Source organism: Tupaia chinensis, unplaced genomic scaffold (genome assembly GCF_000334495.1).
Source record: "Tupaia chinensis unplaced genomic scaffold, TupChi_1.0 Scaffold000185_1, whole genome shotgun sequence".
Classification (NCBI taxonomy): Eukaryota; Metazoa; Chordata; class Mammalia; order Scandentia; family Tupaiidae; genus Tupaia; species Tupaia belangeri.
Window position 1 is genome coordinate 4,161,054 of NW_006159660.1, and position 24,545 is coordinate 4,185,598.

Sequence of the window (24,545 nt, forward strand, 5' to 3'; positions counted from 1 at the left end):
CCTGCGCACCGTGCTGTCCAAGCACAACCGGCTCGGCGGGCCCGGCGCGCTGCCCAAGGGCCTGGCCCAGTCGCCGCTGTGTCGCAGCCTCCAGGTGCTCAACCTCAGCGGCAACTGCTTCCAGGATGTGCCCGCCTCGCTGCTGGAGCTGCGCGCGCTGCAGACCCTCAGCCTGGGCGGCAACCAGCTGCAGAGCATCCCGGCCGAAATCGAGAACTTGCAAAGGTGAGTGGGTCTGTGCCGGAGGGCAGGGAGGCCTGGGGCGATGTCTGGAAGCCCCTCGCGTCTACTACCTAACTGCCTTCTTCCAGACTCTCTCTTTAACAAAGCCTTGGTGCTGAGTACTGTCTGGTCACCTCAGTGAAATGGCAAGCTCTAGTAAGATTGCGTGTATGACAGCGTTTGGTGTATCGTGTTGGGCCTAGGCAGATTTTCAAGTCAGTTTTTTTCTCTTTCTTGGGTCTGAGGAGTGATCCTAAATGAACAGGCACTCAAATGGGTAAATCTGAGGTCAATCCCGTGCTCAGAAGTCTTTGGTGCTTTTGCCTACAGATGAGAACGCATATCTTTCAGCACAAGTGCTCCACCTGACCCTACTGCATTTCCAGCAAATCTTCTCTGTAGCAGTGCCAACCATGCCCTTTGTGGAGTTAGGTGAGCCGTGCACTTCCCAGCATGTAGGGAGAGTAGCTTGTCAGGTCCTGGCATCTGTATGACTCACTAAGTATGCGCTGAATGGATGCAGTGCCTCTGTTGGGTGATGGTCTCCTTGCCTGGAATGTTTCCTTCTCCCAAACTCCTATATGTCCTTCAGTACTTTTCTCAAGGATCATTTTTGTGATTTCTTTCTTACTGCTCCCTACACAGTTCATTATCGCCCAGATTGTACTTACTTCATATCTTATTTAATCCTGCAGTTGCATTAACTTGATTGAATATAATTCTTTGTCTATAGGAATTATCTGCCACACCGTCTAGATTATTAAGTAAATGTATGTTGAATTTAATGGAAGGGGGAAGCAGAGAAGTAGGATAATAAAAATGTCCTGGAGGTATCCTGTAGGAGAGTTAGATATAGAGCAAGAACAAATCAAATTTATTGCCCCAAGTACGAAGAAATACCATTTACCTGTAAAATATTTTCACATCCTTTATTGAATTCTCAGAAATAACAGAATGTTAGCCCTGGAAGGGACTGCAGAGTTAAATGTGCTGAAAAGAACTTTGGCCAGGGAATAAGAACTCTTTTCCCAGCCTTGGGCAAGACTTTTAACATATCCTAACGAAACGTTCCTGACCTGTGAAATGAGGCATTTGGACAAGATGTTCCTGCACTTACTCAGCAGATCTCTCCTGAGTACCTATCAGGGCTACGCACTGTCTAGGTATTGGGGACAGCATAGTGAACATGTTCCTGCCCTCATACTAGCAGAGGGGAACATTAGACAACTAACTGTAAACTTATTATTTAATTATGATTGTACATTTTATGAACATGTACAGCGTGTCTAGAGGTAAAGTAACAGAGGGCCCTGACTTATTGTGGGTTTTGTGCGAGTGATATTTGAATTAGCTTTCAAAGGAAGAATAAGAATTAACCTGGTGTCAGTCCAGGTAGCAGGAATAGTGCATGTGAAAGCTCAGAGGCGAGGAGAGGAACTCCTTGAGTAACAGAGAAGTGGCCATTATTTTTTTAATTACCTTTTATTTTTTAAAATAATTATTTAATTTTATTATTATTATTATTACTTAATTTGCTATATGGCACATGTGCTCACCAGAGAGAGAAAGAGGGAAAGTGAGAAAGCAAGCCACCAGTTCTGGAACTCGAACTGTAGTCAGCCATGTGGGAGTCCAGCACCTCAACTACCACACCACCTGCTGGCCTTGAGTTACCATTAAGTGGTTGAGTTCAGGCATGGCGGATTGAAAAACATGCATGCGTGTGCGTAAATGCCCAAAATCTTGAAAGGAGGGAGAAATAGAGGATAGGAGATTGTGGCATGACCATTCCCCATGGGGATGGTTTCTCTTTCCTTATCACTCTCCTCCTTTGGCAAGTTCATGCGCTCTCTGGCAAATTAAAAAAAAAATATCGCAGGCCTGGTTTCTCCTAAATGTAATGTTTCTTAATTCCAACTTTCTCATTTAAATGTACTAAGAGGAATTGAGGGCAAGTGTTATTTCCATTATATAGGGGGGGAAAGGTAGGCAAAAATCCCCTTTATTGAATACTTAAACAATGCTATATGCCTAGTCATAGTTACTCTAATTTTTTTTTCTCATAATGATTCTATGAGGTAGTGAACTCTCCCTTTTCAGAAGAAGAAACAGGCTTGGTGAAATTAAGTCACAAGATCATAAAGCCATTGTTTTAGTATGTTCTCTGTAGTCTAATAACTGAATACATGGAGTGAGTAATTTAAAGGAATAAAGGCTTATTCAGCTCACAGTTGGGGGGGCAAGGTCAAGGGGTCATATCTGCTGAAGTTCTTGCTGGTATGGACTCTGTAAAGCCCTAAGGGAGTATAGAGCATCACATGGGGAGATGGCAAGAGCATGTATGTCTGTGTTCATGCTCTTGTCTGTGCCTTTTTGTCTAATTTCCTCTTATAAACCCACCTGGATTGGGACCAGCAGTTAGCGTAATGGCTGTGTCACTGGACTCCCATGTAGTCGACTGCGGTTCGAGTTCCGGACCCGGTGGCTTAAACTCACGCTGGGCACTTGTGCGTGCGTGCCCAAGATCCCGAGAGGAGAATGGAGGAGAAGGGATTGTGGCGTGGCCATCCCCCCTGGGGGGTGATTTCTCGCTTTCTGTCTCTCTGTTTCTCTCTGTCTGTCTGGCAAGCGCATGCGCCCTATAGCAAAAACCTCTCAAAAAAAAAACCCACCTGGATTAGTCTTTGGGGCCCCTCCCAAAGTCTCCATCTCTTAATCCCATATTTGGATTAAATTTCTACCCTCTTAATACCTTGACAGTACAACTAATTTTCAGCACATGAATTTGCAGAGGACACATCTAACCATACTAGCTAGTAAGTGGGTGGAACTGAATTTGATCTCTAGGGTCATTGACTTCAAACACATGAATTTTCCAAGGTAGTAGAGTAGGGCTAGAACCTGAATCTTTGGACTTATGTTCTGACTCAATGTAATTAGGAGGATTGGTCAGAATCATTCACCTGGTTAATCTGATTTTCTGGGCTAATAATTGTGCCATCATATTATTTAATGCCTTTGGCTTTGGTAATATATGTAATCTTTTACACTGGCGTTTTCATTTTTCAGTTGTGTGCTCTATTGTACTTTACTTATCAGAATTAATAAAGGTCTAAGTCATGCTTCAAATAGAAACTCAGACTGAGTGTAGACTAAAAGGGTCATGTAGAATTATACCCTTAGAGGAAGAGAAGAGCCCGTCCTAGCAGTGTCCCGATTAATACTCTACAGTTGAAGAAAAGTTTCTTATCATTGAGTTGCTTCAGGACACATAATGACTGAGAGAATTACATGGTTCAGCCCTCAAAGCTGCTGACTACTCACTATTAAAATAATGTGTTGAAACTTTAAAACTGCAGAGGTGAAGGTTTAGTCACTTAAATCCTAAGACATCCATCCAGAAATACCACTTTTCTTGGAATATATCTGGATTCTCTAGACCTTCTTGATAACCTTGATGTGCACTATGTCCTGCTGCTTTTAAAGCCGGTACTAATGTTATTGTACATTAAGCATCTGCCCTCTTTAAGAGCAATTTAAAAACTAGTGCAGAATATACAGCATTCATGTGTATTCTCTCTTCATTATGCCAGGAAAGAATAACAACTGTTTTTTTAAAGAATTATTTATTTCATTTTGTTTATTATTATTATTTAATTTGACCAGAGAGAGAGAGAAAGGGAAAGTGAAAAAGCAAGCTGCCAGGTCCGGAAGCCAAACTGTGGGCGGCCATGTGGCAATTCCATGCCTTAGCCACCACACCACTTGCCAGCTCCAACAAACACTCTTGGCTTAATTGGTGTCAGTTGACCTCTCCAGACTTAAGGAGTCTTTTTTCTTTTCCATGCTGATCCTTTCCCTAGTGGCAAAAAAATAAAAAAATTCTAAATTGCTGCAAGGCAAGTACACTCACCAGAGAGAGAGAGAGAGAGAAAGAGAAAGAGAGAAAGCGAGAAAGCACCCCTGACTGTGGGCTGATCATACGACAGTCCTTTTACCTCTATTTCTCCATCCTGTCAGGGTCCTGGGTATGCACACATGCCCAGTGTGGTTTCAACTGCCAGGGCTGGGCTTCATACAGTTGTCAGACACATGGGATATGTCTCTCAATGTACAGCCCAAACTTGTCTTGTACAAAATTTTCTGAACAAGTAGGTAATGAAAATCTTATTTATGATTAACCCAATTCCTTTGGAGTGAATTAGGCTATTAGTATGAACCATAGGTTATAGATATAATTTCCAAGAAAATGTGAAGTTTTTTCCTTGAAATAAGTATAACTGAGTAGTACATATGCAAACTTGTTTTTGTTTTATAATGCAGAATAAGTAGGTATAATTTGTATTTTGACCTGTATCTTCTGAACTCTTACCTTTTATTCTGCTCAGTTGGCTGAGACTTGAATTGAGGAAGAGCTGAATAATTTATCATTCAATGGATGATAGCCCTTAACAGCCACTCCTCACCTAACCTACTTGTCTAATAGCTTAGACAAAGGACCAGTTCTCCAGCAGGAGGAATCCCTTTTCTCAGATTGTGAGTCTTGGGATCTGCTTTTTCAGTTTTGTCATGTTCCCACAGTCGGTTAGTATTCATTACAGGAAATATTCACAATCACATAAGACTACATCTCATGCAAGACTATGTATTTCATTTATAAATTTGTATTTTATTGTGCACCCATAATGATATTGAGAATAAGTAACTGATTATGCTGGATTTATATTGTGTTGTGTGTCTTGTCACTTTCTGGCACTTATCTATGTATGCTTTTTGGGCGGATAGAATTAATGTTCTAGTGTTACTGTGTGTTATCTATTGAAAAATACATATCCTAAGGTACCACTACACATCACAAGACATCCACCTTTAAGATCCTCACTTATTGACCAATTTGCTTAACCAGTCAGCCAACTTAGCCTTGGAATGGAACTTGGTAGTTAAGTGAGGAGTGCCTGTATTTAAATAAGCAACAGCTTCAGGATTGCTTTACATCTAGGAGGCTAGATAGTTGGAGAGTAGGTTTGAGCACAGATGAGTTGCACTGGTACTCTTCTCCACAATCTTTTCTCCGTAAGTAATGCCTTTTTTTCTGTTTGTGACCTCTCTGATGTGATGTTAAAAGATGAAGATGGGGGCGGGCAAGTGGCATGGAGGTTAAGGTGCTGTGGTCCCATGTGGCCAACTGCCATTCGAGTTCCACATCCGGTATCTTGGAACTCATGCCAGGTGTGCGAGCATACATGCCCAAAATTCTAGGAGGAGAATGGTGAAGGGTTTGATGTGTGACTATCCCCTCTGGGGGTGATTTCTCACTTTCCCTCCTCTTATTTCTTTCTGTTTCTCTGGCTAACACATGCACCCTATGGCAGAAACCTTAAAAAAAAAATACAAAAATAAAGATGAAGATAGGGTATGGTGGTTAAGGCAGCTAGATTCCACATGGCCAACTGTGTGGTTCAAGTCCTAGATCTGGCAGCCTGACAGACATACCAGGCATGTGTACACACATGTCCAGAAATCCCAGGGAAAGGGACTGTGGCATGATCATCCCCACGGGGGTACTTTCTTGCTCTCACTCACTCACTCTCTGTCCCTCTCTGGCAAGCATATGCATCATCCGGCAAATTTTAAAACATAACCTTGGAATACAAGGTTGTGAAGCTTGGATACAAGAGGTGGACACCTTAGGAAAGTGATAGGTGACTCAACCAGGTGATAATATAAAATTTTAATGAACATTATTTTCTTCATTCAATCTTTTTTTTTTTTTTTTTTTTTGGAGAGGTTTTTGCTATAGGTATCAAGTGCACTCACTGGAAAGACAGAGACAGAAAGAGAGAAAGTGAGAAATCACCCCCAAGGGGGATGGCCACGCCGCAGTCCCTTCTCCTCCATTCTCCTCTCAGGATCTTGGGCATGCACGCACATGTGCCCAGCGTGAGTTTTAAGCCAGCAAGTCCGGGACTCGAACTGCGGTCGGCTACATGGGAGTCCAGCGACAGCCATTACACTAACTGCTGGTCCCATCCCATTCAGTCTTTATATTGAGTTTGTCTCTGGATCTCAGCATCTTTTCTCTTCTTTCTTTTCTTGATTAGTTTGGAACAAGTACCAATAGATGATGCCTTGAACATATAATGTACTTTAAAATCCTGTAGTAAAGGTAGTATTTGAAAATGATTTAATATGGGGATGCTTCCTCAAGAAAACGACTTTATTTATTCACAAATGTATGGTGTCTCATCTTTTTCTTAGTTTGTTTTCTGTCTCATTGTACATCCCTGGCCCACTTTAATTCCATTTCCTTTGAACCAACTGTGTAGTATAGGACAAATGTATATTTTTTTAACATTTAATGTTATTTTTTGGAGGTGGAGAAGGAAAAAGCATTTTCTACTATTCTGTGGTTAATGTTGATGGGCACTAAGGGAACATTAGTGTATTTTTTCCATGGATCATTGAACCTTGATAGAGAAAAGACACCCACTTCAGTATCCCTAAGGATTGAAAACTGATGTATTTTTCAAGAAACTAATTTAAGGTTGGTCTGTTAACACTAAACAGGAATATAAGGCAGAATTTATTACATTCATTCATTTTTCCTTTGTTCTATTCTTGTCAAACATCAGAAGGATAAAATTGTTACCACCCTGATTAATAAGAGTTGAAAGGTGCAATGTTGAGAAACACAAGAACTTGTAAACACTGCAGTTTTGCTTTAAATTCAATAATAGTTTTCTTCCTTCTTCAAGAAAAGTATGTTTGAGGGAACCAGCAGTTAGCGTAATGGCTATGTCGCTGGACTCCCACGTAGTCGACCGCGGTTCGCGTCCCGGACTTGGTGGCTTAAAACTCATGCCGGGCGCGTGTGCATGCGTGCCCAAGATCCTGAGAGGAGAATGGAGGAGAAGGGATTGCGGCGTGACCATCCCCTCTGGGGGGTGATTTCTCGCTTTCTGTCCCTATGTCTCTCTCTGTCTGTCTGGCAAGCGCACGCGCCCTATAGCAAAAACCTCTCCAAAAAAAAAGGAAAAAAAAAAGAAAAGTATGTTTGAAAACAGTAGAATGTGTTTTAGAAATTCAATTCCTGGGACCAGCAGATGGCATAATGGTTATGTCGCTGGACTCCCATGTAGTCGACCGTGGTTCAGGTCTTGGACCCAGTGACTTAAAACTCAGACCAGACATGTGTGTGTGTGCGTGCCCAAAATCTCAAGAGGAGAATGGATGAGAAGGGATTACAGTGTGTCCATACCCCCCCCGGGGGGGGGCAGCTGGGGGATGAGGAGAATTCTTGCTTTTTGTCTCTGTCTCTCCAATGAGCACAAAAAAAAAAAAGAAAAAAGAAAGAGAAAGAAATGTAATTCTCACAGATCCTTGTAAGATTTCAAGTCCCTAGAACTCTGGAAGTCATTTGAGTGTGAAAATGAGAAATAAGCCTGAAAAGCATAAATGTAATATGCTGGTTGTGTAATTTAATTAGTCATATGAATCCCTTGCAAAAGAGAATTGCATGATTTCAAAATCATGGACTTAGTTATAATTGAAAAATTTAATGTTTTTTCTGCCCAAGTCACAGTAACTATAGACTTTCTCAGACTTATGGTGATTTAACTTATGACTTTGTGACTTTACAGTTTTGAGAAAGTGGTACATACTCACTAGGAACTATACGTCAAGTACCCATACAGCGATTCTGTTTTTCACTTTCAGTAGAGGTATCAATAAATTACATAGATAATCAACCCTTTATTATAAAATAGACTTCATATAGGATGGGCTCATGTAAGTTTTCTAAGCACATTTAAGATGGAATAGGCTAAGCTATCATGTTTAATAAGTACATTACATGCATTTTAAAGTTAATTTAGCCTCTTTTAAGGTTTATTTCTGTCATGACAGAGAGAGAAACATAGGGAGAGATATAGGCACCCCAGCAGGGTTCTCATGCCACATTCCACCCCAGTCTCAGTCAGCCCTGATCATGAGCACATGAATGCCCAACATCCTTAGGGAGGTCCCAGGATGTGAACCTAGGAACTTTCCCACATAGGTCAAGCGTGCCATCACCTGGTCCCCATATTTTCAATTTATGATAGGTTTCCCAAGATGCAACTCTTCTGTACATTGAGGATCATCTGTGCTAATATTTGGCATCTTTTCTGCCTATATACCTACTCTGATTACTCCCAAAGGATTAAGAGAAGACATTGACTAATAACTGGCCACAAGGGACGAATTTCTCTTGGTTCCTAGCTATCATAATATGTTTAGGCTGCTGTAATAAAATGGTATAGACTGGATGACTTACAAACAGTAGAAATTTATTTCTCACAGTTCTGGAGGCCTGCAGTTCCAAGAACAAGGTGCCAACAGATTCATTGTCTATTGAGGTCTCTCTTCCTGGTTCATAAACTGCAGTCCTTTTGCTGAGTCCTCCTGTGGCAGAGAGAGAAACCAGGTTGCCTCAAGACTCATGAAAATACTAATCCCATTCATGAGGGCTCCACCCTCATAACAATCCTAATCATCTCCCAAGTGTCAGATCTCCTTGTACCTTCACATTAAAGAGTGGGGCTTCACTATAAATTTTGGGAGGACACAAGTCAATCTTTAACACTGACATAAGCAAATAGGATAATATTACACTCACCTCAGACTTTTTCCTTTATTCACTTTCTGTTCTTTTCTCTACTGCTAGACTATATTGCAAGTTCTTATTTACCTGTTAGATCTTTTAAAAGGACATCCAAATTTCCTCCCAATAGTCTTCTCGTTAACCAGTCCCTTTTCCAAGGTAGTTTGTGTATTTACACCCCAAATACTCTGCTCTTTTCAAATAGCTCTCATCATTGAAAAATAAGGATATCTGAATAACTGGATATTAACTTATTCTGTACTCGGTAGACTCAAAACACCCATCTAGGAACCTTTTCTCACAAATGCTTAAGCAGTTATATTATGAGAACTTAGTCTTGTAATTAGACAACTAATTTTTGCTACAAAGTAATCTTTAAAAGGTAATAACGTATCAAAATTAAAGTTGTCTACCTACTTTTTCTAACCATTATAAGTCTCAAAGTAGAAATATTATCTTGAAAAGTTTTACAACTAGAACTAGAAAGGAAAAAAAATGTGTCCTTAATCTATTTTTCTAAAAAGAGACAAAACTTAAGATTCACGTTGACAGTTTGATGATCATACATCAAGGAAAGCTGAGATGATGAAATTTAACAAATGGAAGAAATTATACCTGAAAAAATTCCTATAATACATTTGTAAATGACTTTAAAATAAATATATTTACTAACTTCAGAGAGGTGAAGTAAGGAACTTCATCAATGAAGCCAAAAATTGGAAGTTTTGAAACCGCTAATTATGAAAACTCTTAATCAGAATTCCTAGAAATGGAAGGTATAATTAGGATTTCACTAAATGGGCTGGTTGGTAGGCTGAAATCAACTAAAGAGTGAAACCATAAGCTGAAAGATTTTACTGAGGCATTCTCTTACAAAAATAAAAGTACAAAAAAAAAAAAGTTAAAATGTGGCATATAGATCTTGAAGTTCAAAGTGCTAAGAGCTGTTCTATAAAGAGAATAGAGAGAATGAAAGACAATGTGTAAAGTTATAGGGATTCTGGTCCCATAGTACAGTTCTGGAGGCCTGCAGTTCCAAGAACAAGGTGCCAACAGATTCATTGTCTATTGAGGTCTCTCTTCCTGGTTCATAAACTGCAGTCCTTTTGCTGAGTCCTCCTGTGGCAGAGAGAGAAACCAGGTTGCCTCAAGACTCATGAAAATACTAATCCCATTCATGAGGGCTCCACCCTCATAACAATCCTAATCATCTCCCAAGTGTCAGATCTCCTTGTACCTTCACATTAAAGAGTGGGGCTTCACTATAAATTTTGGGAGGACACAAGTCAATCTTTAACACTGACATAAGCAAATAGGATAATATTACACTCACCTCAGACTTTTTCCTTTATTCACTTTCTGTTCTTTTCTCTACTGCTAGACTATATTGCAAGTTCTTATTTACCTGTTAGATCTTTTAAAAGGACATCCAAATTTCCTCCCAATAGTCTTCTCGTTAACCAGTCCCTTTTCCAAGGTAGTTTGTGTATTTACACCCCAAATACTCTGCTCTTTTCAAATAGCTCTCATCATTGAAAAATAAGGATATCTGAATAACTGGATATTAACTTATTCTGTACTCGGTAGACTCAAAACACCCATCTAGGAACCTTTTCTCACAAATGCTTAAGCAGTTATATTATGAGAACTTAGTCTTGTAATTAGACAACTAATTTTTGCTACAAAGTAATCTTTAAAAGGTAATAACGTATCAAAATTAAAGTTGTCTACCTACTTTTTCTAACCATTATAAGTCTCAAAGTAGAAATATTATCTTGAAAAGTTTTACAACTAGAACTAGAAAGGAAAAAAAATGTGTCCTTAATCTATTTTTCTAAAAAGAGACAAAACTTAAGATTCACGTTGACAGTTTGATGATCATACATCAAGGAAAGCTGAGATGATGAAATTTAACAAATGGAAGAAATTATACCTGAAAAAATTCCTATAATACATTTGTAAATGACTTTAAAATAAATATATTTACTAACTTCAGAGAGGTGAAGTAAGGAACTTCATCAATGAAGCCAAAAATTGGAAGTTTTGAAACCGCTAATTATGAAAACTCTTAATCAGAATTCCTAGAAATGGAAGGTATAATTAGGATTTCACTAAATGGGCTGGTTGGTAGGCTGAAATCAACTAAAGAGTGAAACCATAAGCTGAAAGATTTTACTGAGGCATTCTCTTACAAAAATAAAAGTACAAAAAAAAAAAAGTTAAAATGTGGCATATAGATCTTGAAGTTCAAAGTGCTAAGAGCTGTTCTATAAAGAGAATAGAGAGAATGAAAGACAATGTGTAAAGTTATAGGGATTCTGGTCCCATAGTACTGCAGTTAAGCTCTGTGTAGAGGAAGCCAGATCCTACACGGCTAGTCAGGGATTGAATCCCAGCCCCAGTGGCTTGGAAGAAAAAATCAAAACAGGCATGTGTGTGCCCAGGAACCTGACAGGATGAAGAATTAGAGGAAAAAGAATTTCAGTGCAACCAGGCCTCACTGGAAGGTGCTTTCTCTCCCCACCCCATCTTGTTCATATGCACACACCTACCCTGTAGCATAAAAATTAAAAAAAAAAAAAAGAAATAGAAATAGAGCCAAAATTTCCCACAGTTAAGGAAAGAGCACTCTTTGGACCAGCAGATGGCATAATGGTTACGTCCCTGGACTCCCACGTAGTCGACCGTGGTTCAAGTCTTAGACCCAGTGGCTTAAAACGCCAGACATGCTTGCATGTGAGCCCAAAATCCCCAAGAGTAGAATGGAGAAGGGATTGCGGCATGGCCATTCCCCCGGGGGTGGGGGGGTGATTTCTCGCATTCTGTCTCTCTGCCTGCCTCTCTCTCCAGCAAGGGCTCGCACCGTATAGCAAAAAAATCTCTCTCCCTCTCTCTCTCTCTCTTTTTTTTTTTTTTTTTTAAAGAAGAAAGAGCACTGTAAATATCTTGACTAATTATTTATGGAGGAAAGACAGTAGCATTGGCTGTAATAAGTTAATGGAGCAGTATGTCCCTCATGCTAAGGAAAAGTAACCGTTGACCTAAAAATTTTGCCCAGCTAAATTATTATTCAAGAGTGAAAGGAAAAAATAAAAGCACAGATAAAGGACTTAAAGATGAACTACACATCCTTGCTGAAAGAACATCTAAAGAATATACTCTAAGAAAAGTTAGCTTTGGGACCAGCAGTTAGCGAAATGGCTATGTCGCTGGACTCCCATGTAGCCGACCGCGGTTTGCGTCCCGGACCCGGTGGCTTAAAACTCACGCGAGGCGCGTGTGCATGCGTGCCCAAGATCCAGAGAGAAGACTGGAGGAGAAGCAATTGTGGCGTGGCCATCCCCCCTGGGGGATGATTTCTCGCTTTCTGTCTCTCTGTCTCTTTCTGTCTGTCTGGTGAGCACACGCGCCCTATAGCAAAAACCTCTCCAAAAAAATTAAAAAATGTTAACTTTATGGGACCAGCAGTTAGTGTAATGACTGTGTCGCTGGACTCCCCCGTAGTTGACCGTGGTTTGAGTCCCGGACCCGGTGGCTTAAACTCATGCCGGGCGCATGTTCGTGTGTGCCCAAGATCCCGAGAGGAGAATGGTGGAGAATGGATTGCGGCGTGGCCATCCCCCCGGGGGGGTGATTTCTCACTTTCTATCTCTCTGTCTGGTGAGCGCACGTGCCCTATAGCAAAAAGAAAAAAGAAAAAAAAAACTCTCCAGAAAAGTTAGCTTTAAAAGAAATAGCCTCTATGGACAATGACAAACAAATCAGTAGAACATAGTTATAATTTTTAATGATTATTGATTGGAAATTAATACATTTTATAGCCAGGTAATAAATTGGTAGAAAATAATGGTAGAACTAATTCTGTGAGATGATATGAAGAAAAGGGCCCAGAACAGAGCATGGGTGTGTCTTTAGGATTTAGAGAGAATGCAAAGGAAATTGAAGTAACTACTAGCAAAATAGAAATAGCGCTTATAGTTTAAAATAGTGGAAGGGGAATGGAACAAAAGGAAACTTGAGCACAATAGAAGGCAAAACTGAAGAGAAAAGAGGTATTTAGGTGTCTCGTAATAATAAAAATCGCAAGTCCTAACATACTAACAGTCAAATTGCACTCTGTTTACATGAGCTACACTTACAATTAAAATACACTGATAAGTTAAAAGTAAAGGGATAGGCCAGGCTGTGGTTCGTAGACATGGTCTTGCACAAACGTGCAGTAGGAATGCAAGACTGAGGTTTGGTTCTCAGGTTGATTTGTACATACATGCTCGGCATGCACGTGGCTGTGATCCTAGCTTACTGAAAGACTGGGGGAGAGGGGATTGTGGTGGGAGAACCCATGAAGCATGCAACTCTGTCTCCCTCCCTCCTTCTCTGTCTTCTTCTCTCTCAGGAAATTAGTGAATAAATTTAGGAGGACAGATGATGGTACAACAGTAAAACATGACATTCTTAGAGGCTCACCCATGCCAGGCACGTGTATGCCCATGGTTCAGTGCTGGATGGGGGTGAATCTCAGCATCAAGACCCTGTTGTGGGTACTGTCTCTATCTCTCTGTTTTCTTTTTCTCTGTCTCAAGAAAGAAATGAACAAGCTTTTTTTAAAAAAAATAGTTAAAATCCCAAATTTAAAAAAAAATAAATAAACACAAAGGCATATGGGCAGTAAAGATGCGCCTGGCAGATCTGTCGTTTCTCACCTGAACTACTGCATTAGTCTCCATTCTGCTCTGCCTGCTTCTTGCCCTGTCCATATTGCCCTCTGCCCCCACTTCTCTAGCTGTCTGCCACACAGTAGCCAAAGTGATCCTTCTAAGTCAGGGTACATTGACTAACCCTTCATTCAAAAACCAGCATACCTGGAATTCATTTCAGAATCTTTTTTTTTTTTTTTTTTGAGAGAGGTTTTTGCTATAGGGCGCGTGCGCTCACCAGACAGACAGAGAGAGACATAGAGACAGAAGGCGAGAAATCACCCCCCAGGGAGGATGGTCATGCTGCAATCCCTTTGCCTTCATTCTCCTCTCAGGATCTTGGGCATGCATGCACACGTGCCCGGCGTGAGTTTTAAGCCACCGGGTCCAAGACGCGAACCGCGGTCGACTACGTGGGAGTCCGGCGACATAACCATTACACTAACTGTTGGTTCCCTCATTTCAGAATCTTTACAAAGGCGCAAATGCCGACTGTGAGCTGGCCTTTCCAAGCTGCCTCTCTGATCTCTAACTATCATGTTTCCCTCTCAGTCACTAATCTACCCCCACAGGCTGCACCGCTGTACAACAAGTACTTTTCCATCTCGGGGGTTTGTGTTCACTATTGTTTCATTCAGATCTTGGTTCAAATGTTACCTCCTGAAAGAAACCTTTTCTGATCTACTTTATCTAGAGTGGTATACCTCCCTCGCTGATTGCTTCCTTTCTTCTTCCGTTTTTTTTTAAACATTTATTTACTATTTTTATGAACGTGAGAGACAAAGAGAAAGTAGGGGCAAGAGCTCTAAACAGGGTCTCCTGCCATGATCTATTCCCTCCCCACCCCATCACCCTGTTAGCCAGGATCATGGGCGCACATGCCAGCATGCGCAGGTTGACTAAGAAACCAGACCCAGTGTTCTGTAAGGGTCCAGCTTCTCTTGAGCAGTGTGTTAATTAACACTGTGCTGCCACCTCCTCTTTTTATTTACAGCATATCTGGCATAATAGACACATTTGTCAATTTATTGTCTCAATAGCATGTGGACTTTAGGTTTAGAACTTGGTCTTTCTTATACTGTGTTTCCTAGAATTGTGCCTTGCACATGGTAGTTTTTAGTTTATATTTGTTGACTAGGCATTTTGTATGATGTATAATACTACTACATTTTAAAGAGGAAGAAACTGGACACAGCAAGATTAAGTAACTGTCCAGAGTTTTAGTACTGGTAAGTGGTAGAACTAGGATGGAATGAAATAAATACTAACAAAAATAACATTGATGGGCAGTATTGATAATCAGAGGAAATAGATTTCAAGGCAAAATGGACCTAAAGTAACAAAGAGAAACACTTCGTTTGAATTATGGACCATTTCAACAAGAAGTTTTAGCAGTCATTTAGAACTTGAATATATCTATGGTGTAGTCTGTATGTATTAAGAGGAAAGAACAAATTGAGGGAACTCTGGAGCTGGCTCCATAGCATAGTGGTTAAGTGCTGTGCATAGGAACCTGGATCTCATGTGGCCAACTGGGGTTTGAATCTAAGCGCTAAGAGCTTGAAAGAACACCAGGCATGTCCGCTTGTGTGTCCAAAATCCTGGTGAGATGGAGAGAAGGAGGAAAAAGGGTTGTAGCGTCAGCACACCTACTGGGGGGTAGTACTTTCTCTCATGAGTACATGTGCCCTCTGGCAGTAAAAAAAGGAATTGATAGACTGTGAAGGAAAGAAGGAAAACCATGTTATGGTAGGATACCAGCCACCGGAGTGGAAAGCCAAAATGATTAAAAAAAATTATAAAAAATTGGAATTACTTAGTTAAACCAGCTTTAACTAGATAGCTATACATTCTTTATGTACACATAAATTATGAAAAAAAAAAATGGACCATGCTCTAGGCCAGAGAGAAACATAGTTATGCAGAATGTTTAACACCAACAAAATTCCTAGCAAATAAATGAGAAAGTTATAGCCCATGAGAAAAATGAGTAAATGATATGAACAGGCTGTTCTCCACATAGAAGCAAATGGCCCAAAAAGAAAAACACCAGACTTCACCAATAGCTAGGGAACTACAGATCTACAGACGAAAATAATAGCATGGTATCATTTTTTTATACCACAAAGTAGTTTAAAAATAAATAAATAATAAAGTAGATGATACTAAGTGTTAACAAGGTTATTGGTTGAGTGTTCTTAAATGGCACATGTGGATCCATGAACACCTGTAGCTCTGCAGGGCCACTTGACTCTGTTAAGATTATACCTGGCACTGTAAAACATTTCACTTCCTGGGTCCCTCCCTCTTCTGGAACTCTGGTTTAGTGCATCTGATAGGACCTGGGGTTCCTAGCTTTAAAATAATCTCTATGCATAAGAAGCTCCAACTGGCGGGGCTAGCAGTTGGCGTAATGGCTATGTCACTGGACTCACATGTAGTCAACCACAGCTGGAGTCCTGGACCTGGTGACTTAAACTCACACTGGGCACATGTGCGTGCCGAGAGGAGAATAGAGGAGAAAGGATTGCCACATGGCCATCCCCCTGGGGAGTGATTTCTCACTTTCTGTCTCTCTGTCTCTGTCTTTCTGGTAAGCGCATGCACCCTATAGCAAAACCTTCTCACACAAAAAAAAAAGAAGCTGCAACTGGGGTTTGGGAGTTTTTAACATGGAATTTGGGTAACAGTTTAGGAGGCTGTTTTACTCCTATGTGTTTCGAAGGGATGGTAGTTCTACTGAGTTAGCAGATTTAACAGGAAGATAGTAACGGAAAAGATCGGTGTGTATGTGTGCATATACATTTTATTCATTTATTTATTTTATATATAAGACTGATTCTGCCACCTTCTGCAGACACTTTTGGAGAGAGCCTTTGTACAGTCATCCCTACAGGGTAATGTTATATTTTGGTGCAATATATCTAAAATGTTAACTTGTCAGAAAAGAGAATAATTATCTGAAACTTTAATTTCATGGGCAGTGGTCAGTTTATGTAACTTGTTCAGACAATTTTGAAGAATATATTTGCTATAATAAGTGCAAAGAAGAAATGTAGAGACTTCAGACATGATTTTTCACCATTTTCAAAAAATAGGTTAGGGACCAGCAGTTAGCATAATGGCTATGTCACTGGACTCCCACGTAGTCGATCGCGATTCGAGTCCCGGACCCGGTGGCTTAAAACTCTCTCCGGGCGCATGTGCGGCGTGGCCATCCCCCCGGGGGGTGATTTCTCGCTTTCTGTCTCTCTGTCTCTCTCTGTCTGTCTGTCTTGCGAGCGCACACGCCCTATAGCAAAAACCTCTCCAAAAAAACAGGCTAGTGGTTTTCCTGTGACCTACTAGTGAATCACATCCAAGCATACCTGCAAGAAATGAAAGGTTTCTGTAATTTGACCTCTCACCAGCCTTATCTCTGGATTCTTCACAGTACATTCTATTCTTTGGTTACAAGGCTATTCCTTGGGACTGACCGATGGCATAGTAGTTACGTCACTAGACTCCCACATGACCAACCATGGTTTGAGTCCTGGACCCAGTGGCTTGAAACTTAGGCCAGGTGCGTGAGCGTGCGTGCCCAGAATCCTAAGAGGTGCGTGAGCGTGCGTGCCCAAAATCCTAAGAGGAGAATGAAGGAGATGGGATTGCTGTGTGGCCTTCCCCTCGAGGGGGTGATTTTTTGCCGAGCTCACATGCCCTATAGCAAAAGTCTCTTAAAAAACAGTAAATAAATAAAAAGAAAGTTGTTCCTTAGAAGCCCTCTGTGTTCCCTTTTCTCCCATCCAAATGACCTATATTCATAGCCCAGCTGAAGTAAAAACACTTTTATGGAGCCTTTTTCAATCAGAACTGTGATGGCTTCCTTTCTTTATTTTTTCAACTTCTTTATCACTTATGGAATGTTCATTTTGTTTTGGTGTTTTAATGATGTAATGCTCATTTGTGTTTGTCTAACATTGGAGTGCCTTATACTTAGCTGTAGTATAAGCTTTCTGAAGATTGCATTATTTTTGTAGAAATTGAATAACACATAGCAAATCCTAAGTAAACATTTGCCTGAATGAATAGATGAAAAGTGTTTTTTTGTAATAGAAATAAAGGCACATATTTTCTGACTTTCATTAATTTATTTTCCAGTTTAGAGTGTTTATATCTTGGAGGAAACTTCATCAAAGAAATCCCACCAGAATTAGCAAATCTACCTTCTCTGAATTACTTGGTATTATGTGACAACAAAATCCAAAGTGTGCCTCCTCAACTTTCACAGTGAGTTTATTTATACACAGATATCTGTACTCAGGAATTATTTTCTTGTAGTCATTCCAGTGTTTTATGTGTAGAAAAGACTTAGATATTCTCAATATGTGATACATAATGACAGTCATGAGGTTGGCTATGAACTGGGTTGTTTATTTTTAATTTTACTTTTAGACACTCTGGTTTATCCCTCAGCATATTTTTTTTCAGCCTGTTTTCTGTAATCAAGAATTAGAGCATGAATTTCTCTAGATTTTATGGGATTTTTTAGTGATTTTATGTTTGATACAAAGCACTTCTATACTAATGAGGGTTTATAATGTGAAGAATTTTTATTATTGCATCTGGAATCTTTTTTAAGTGTATGAATGATAAAGCATGCAGAACACTCTTAAGTATTTTAAGCTCTGTAATGTTATAGGGACAGAGTCCTTTATAGCATATACAAGTGTGCATTCTGATTTGATAATTTCAAAACCTTTTTATTTTACTTCCGTTGACCTTAATATTAATTGTTCATTTTTATGGAGAAATAAATTACACACACACACGCACACCTTTTTTGAAAGTTATATTGTTTTACTACTGTTGACTTTTGCACTACATTCGTTCTAGGTTGCATTCACTTCGTTCTCTCAGTCTTCATAATAACTTGCTGACATACCTGCCTCGCGAGATCCTCAACCTTATCCATTTGGAAGAGTTGAGTTTACGAGGAAATCCACTGGTTGTGCGTTTTGTTAGAGACTTAACATATGACCCCCCAACTCTCCTGGAATTAGCTGCACGGACCATTAAGATCAAAAATATTTCCTACACTCCTTATGATCTTCCTGAGAATCTTCTTAAATACTTGGGTTTAGCCAGCAACTGCCCAAACCCAAAGTGTGGAGGTAAGTTAATTCCACCTTTATGTTTCCCACTGATTTCCATTTTTTAAATTCGATGACCTGTGTCTAAGTCTCTTTCTGAGAAAGGCAGTTCATCTCTATTTCCCTCATCCTTTTACCCTTATTCCAAAAACTAAGACTCTTCTCCATCTGCATTTTTCTTTGCGTTCTTTTCAGAGTCTTTTAAGATGTGTACAAAAGAAAAGACCCAAGTCTTGTCTTATCTTGGAATGGTCATAGGTAATAAAGTAAGATGGTAAAATGAGAGAAAACAAAAAGGAAACATACATGATCCTAATTGTTTACAAAGTTTCTATAATGTTTGGACACTATGAATGGAAAAGACTTTTTCTGGTACTAGCAGATGGTGTAGTGGTTACGTCACTGTACTCCCACATAGTTGAATATGGTTTGAGTCCTGGACTCGGTGACGTAAAATTCACGATGTGTGTGTATATGCACACATTACGCACATGCCCAAAATCCTGAGAGGGAAGTAGAGAAGGGATTGTGGCGTGACCATCCTCCCCCACCCCCCTGGTGATTTCTTGCTTTCTGTGTCTGTCTTTCTCTGTCTCTCCAGCAAGCACATGTGCCCTATAGCAAAAATGTTTCTCTAGAAAAACAGAAAAGACTTTGAAACTTTTTTAGGGTTTTTTGTTTGTTTGTTTGTTTTGCCATAGGGCTTGTGCACATTTGGAAGAGAGAGAGAGACAGTGAGAAGGAAAGAGTAATCACTCCCCAGGAGGGTGGCCACACCACAATCCCTTCTCCTGTGATTTTGGGCGTGCATGTGTGTGACATGTGCCCAGAGTGATTTTCAAGCTGCCAGGTCTGGGACTCAAACTGTGGTAGCTATGTGGGATTTCAGTGTTTTAACCACCACATCACCCACTGACCCTGAAAAGACATTTTTCTTAGATTAACCATTCTGTATCAGATGCCTTTATATGATTAAAGATGTGTAAGAATAGGCTACATTTGTGCCAGTTTCAGTATATATACCCTAGAACTTGACGTTCTTTTAAATTCATGTTTCAGAATTTCTTGAGCCTAGAACATTTGGAAATGCTTAAATCATTAAACAAATGATATAATATAAGTTAAAATAGGGCAAATAGTCCAAATAATTTAAAATGTTACTGGAAATCAAAGGAGAAAGAGTATATATAACTATATATACTTACATAGTCCCAAAATATTTCTTGCACTCCTAATGATTTTTCCAGGGAATCTTCTTAGGAAGACCATAAGGAAAAAATAAGATTTGATTCTTTTTCTTTTCTTTTTTTTTTTTTTTAAAGAGATTTTTGCTATAGGATGTATGCACTTGCCGGAGAGACAGAGAGGCAGAGACAAAAAGTGAGAAATCACCGCCCTCACCACCACCCCCCCCACCACCACCCCCTACAGGGGATGGCCATGCCACAATCCCCTCTCTTCCATTCTCTTAGGATCTTAAGCAGGCACATGTGCACATGCTCCCAGCATGAGTGTGAAGCCACCAGGTCCAGCACTCAAACTGTAGTCAGCCATGTGGAAGTCCAGCAATGTAACCATTCCTCCACCTGCTGGTCCTAGGATTGATTCTTGAAGTATGAGTTAAATTAAGGATAGGATACTTTTCACCTGGAGAGAGTACAGTGGCGACAGGACAATATGGAGCAGAATGTTGGATGAGTGATCATTTGGCTCAGATGTTCAGTCAGGAGATTTAACGGTTTATTTATCTACTTTCCTAAATTGTTCAAAGTAATATGTTATAGATTTCTTGTTTTAAACTATGAGTTATACTTACTACAAGATCAGAAAAGTACAAGGTTTGTTAGAGATATCAGGAAAAAAATAAATAGAAATTATTGTTTCTTGTTTGCTTGGTCCGCTCTTCTTATTTTGGCCCTCCACGTGTAAACACATAGCTGGTCTCATAGGAGACTTTCAGTAGTCACATACTCATAGATTGTGCTTCCTTTCAAAGAGGTTATAGGACCGAAAATTCTAGGTGTTCCACTTACCCTATAGCCGTTGTGGCAATCTTTGCATGTTAGAGATATGTATAGTCTCTTTTTTTTATAAATTAATTAGAAACCAGAGGCATAGCAACCTCTGCTTTCTTCTCAGCTCTAACTATATTTTTACTTAGCTGAAGAGCCATAGTTCAAAAGCATTAAATTAGAAATCAGAAGACCCAAATACTAGCTTCAGTCTACCTGACGGCATGTAATTGTGGGAGAGTCAAGTGAGATCACCGGTGAAACGGCTTTGAAGCCTGTAGGCTTAGAGCCCAATGAAAATACACTGTGGCGTTCTGTGTCTTAGAGTGTTGCCTTCCCATCTGTAAGAACAGGGGTACCAAAACCCATCTCCTTTCTGCAAATCTTGTATAGCATAACTGATTCTTTAAGATCATTATTAAAGGAGTTTCATTGTGTTTTCATCTCCTAACAAGGGTGTAGTACAGGAACGGGTGGGAGGAATTGGAGAAAGGGCACTTCAGGTATCCCATATCTCTGTCAGCCACCATCCCCCAAGTCGCCCAGAGAAGGAAAAGCTAAGTAAACAATGTTCTTTCTGTGCCAAGTCCCTTTAAGATACATTTCCTGGCCTTCTCTTTGCAGCCAGATTGCCACCCCTAAGTCCTTCCAATATTTCTGTACACAGCTATAGAAGCAACTACTACTTCTGCGTAAGATTTCACAGAAGAGAAGACTATGTATGACATTTCTCCAGAACACTTGGAAAAGGGTTGAAAAGTTGGCTCTTTGTTTTGCCCTAATTGCTTGATATTTCCTCGCCTCCCTAGGAGTCTACTTTGACTGCTGTGTCAGACAGATCAAGTTCGTGGACTTCTGTGGAAAGTACCGCCTCCCACTGATGCACTACTTGTGTTCTCCAGAGTGCTCTTCGCCGTGCAGCTCCGCCCCTCACAGCTCCACATCCCAGAGCGAATCGGATTCGGAAGATGAAGCTGGTGTTGCGGCACACCGAATGCAAAAAGTGCTTCTTGGCTGAACAGAGAGCAGAGTTCTGAAATACTGAAAACTGAGCAAGGTGGTTAGGGAAGAAAACAGAGTTCACGGTTCACTAGAAATTGTTATCTTCATCTTGAGTGTCCATGAAAGTCAGGGATAATGTAAATGATTCAGGAATGAATCCAGTTCCATGTTTGGATTCTTTGAATATAATTTACCCTGAATGGCAGTTTTGCATTTGGCTGATGGTTTGCAATTTTCACTCAAGTTTTGCATGAATCACCCAACAGAACAGCACATTCTGAAGTGCAGGGCTGTGATAGGCACTGTGATGAGCAGTGTGACTCATGGCAGCTGAGGTAAAGAAAACAAGAAATCGTCAAAGCTGTAATTATTATCAGAGTTGTCCTCAGGTTTTGCTGAACACCGTACAGTAAGCAGCATCAGCCTTCCCCTCTTCGAGTGCCCATGTGTCTTCATTACAGCGCTATCACATATGCTCACAGGTGGTCACATAAGCCCTCAACCTTTCTGACCAACTAACTGGTGAAGGAAGGGATATAACTTGTAATTGGATGTTGAAACTCTTCAGTTCTACTGCTATATCCTATATGTGATTGTTACTCACCTTACGTGATCCAGCAATGACTGTTACCAGTGCCTTACTCCTACCGAGGGTATAGAAATTGATTCAAGAAATAATGCCATATAGCAACCTATAGCCTGACATACTATGCAGAACACTTTAAAATGTGTTCTAATACAACTAGATAAGCAGCTTAATATCTGATATGTGAGCTCATGGCCGCCAGAGCTTTGTTTTTGTTTGTTGGTTTGTTTTGTTGTTTAAACATGCAGTAATTCCTTGTAAGCAAATGCCTTTTACACCTAATGGAAGGTTACAGTCTTAATCAGTCTGTTCATTATACAATGGAATAATAGTTTTTGACAGAAAAATTTAGGAGAAATGTAAGCTAGGAAACTTCTTTATATCTTGCATTAAATGAAAGGGGAGAAAAAATTTAAAATTTTTAACAATTAGGTATGATTCCTTTGCCTGTGTCATGTACTGAACTGTAACTTTATATTTTAAAAGAAAAACTTATACAAGTAGAAAACAAGCCAAATAAAATCAGGAAGGCAAGAGTCATTGTGTTTATACACAATAGGACATTTTACAAAACTAGTCTAACCCTGGAATACTTTTTGAAAATAATGTATTGACAAAATAGAAAAAGGACATATGTTCAATCCTTTAAGTATAAGCAAAAAAGTTTTGCAAATTAATTGTCAATAGAAATTGCCAAAATTTTAAACTGTTTAATATGCAATAGAAATGGAATAATACAACTATGAGTGATATTGTAAAATACACAGTGCTTACCAGTAATCATTAGATAGCCAGTATAATATAATAACATGTTTGATGTTAAATGTACTGTAACGTACAGGTCAGATATGTGTAGAACAGTCTATCTCTCTTTTAGCTTCTGGCATTCATAGTTAGGCACCATTTCTTATTTTTAATGAGGCCGGGGAATAGACTATTGTGGGAAAGAAGTTGGATTATTTTTGACACTGTCGCTCCATGTCATGATCATTCCTGCCCCAGCATCCCAGTCAGCTAAGGCCACAGTCATGTGCCCCCTTGCCTGGCCTGTTTAGGTTAGGCTGGGAACTGAACCTGGGCCTCCCATGCCACCCCAGCCATCATGCAGCAGCACCTATCGTTTGCACTACAATAGCCAGGCCTTGTTACACCGTGTCTTAAAAGCAGGTTGTTTGTATAAAAATGATACATACATGTGTTAGTTTTTTTCATATATATTTTTTATTATAGAGAATATATTAACTATTCAGGGTTTATTTGTTTGTATGTTAATTCATGAAACATCATGAGAGTTTCATGAACTGCAGTAGGGAAACGCTGCTATAGAGTGACTCCCTCTACCTTTACCTTATTAAAATGTAATTAGATTCTTTGTCTTTTGATTCAGAAATGTTCTCTCTGTAGAAGTAATCTAATGTTTTTATTCCTTAGCAAAGTAATACTGGGTGATTATACCATAGAGTGTAAGTAATGAAGTCTTTGCTGCAGCCACAGCAAGCTGTATACTACAAAATTATGAAAGATAAAAATGTTTCAGGCAATGCCTAAGTGACAACCTACTTACTTTGTAAGTAAGTGACTTAGTTAAGAAACATAAAATATTTTCATAGAAAATGATGTATCTGATAGGACCAAATTTTTCTGGCTTAAATGCCTGTGCATACTTGCCAGTTGATTACTAGCTTAACCTAAGATACAGCTTGAATAAGAGACTTTGTGAAATAGATGGTTTTTTGTAAACATAGTACTTAATCTTACATATCTTTCTGACTCGTAGATAGAAGATACACTGCCTAATCAGATGTAAATTAAGTCCAGCCAAACAGTTTCTATCCTTTACCATACAAGTAGATGTATACCATAGTATTCTTTCAACAAAATGTTTGTTATGGTTCTTATATTTAGTAGAAAATTCTGCCATCAGTGTGGTTGACTTTGGTAACTTTTCATGAAATCTGTATTTTAGCTATTAGCTTCATAAATTTTTATGTTTGACTTTATCTTTTACAAAAGCTGCTAGTAATAATTTCTAAGATTTCCCCGTTTTCTCTACCTTTCCTTTTTTTTTTTTTAGGACCATTGATTATAGAAATTAGCCATTAGGTGAGATACAAGGGACTCGATTATCTAGAAATGAGTAGATCAGTTCCCAAGTCATAGCATTGACTATGTATTTAAATTGATGTCTCTCTCTTTAGTTGCTAAGTTAGGTGTTTATGCGTAACTACAGTTAATAATCTTTAGTTCGCTTTT

General features: G+C 39.6%; 1 protein-coding gene across 1 annotated transcript; it reads left to right on the forward strand.

The window, feature by feature from the left end:
- Nucleotides 1-23: 23 nt before the first annotated feature.
- On the forward strand, nucleotides 24-24,210 carry LRRC58 (leucine rich repeat containing 58; the record flags this gene model as incomplete). Its single annotated transcript, XM_014587142.2, is given in 4 exon segments — nucleotides 24-225; nucleotides 17,701-17,829; nucleotides 18,436-18,713; nucleotides 21,514-24,210. Coding segments are annotated over 4 exon segments (818 nt in total), but the record flags the coding sequence as incomplete, so codon positions are not given.
- Nucleotides 24,211-24,545: the final 335 nt, after the last annotated feature.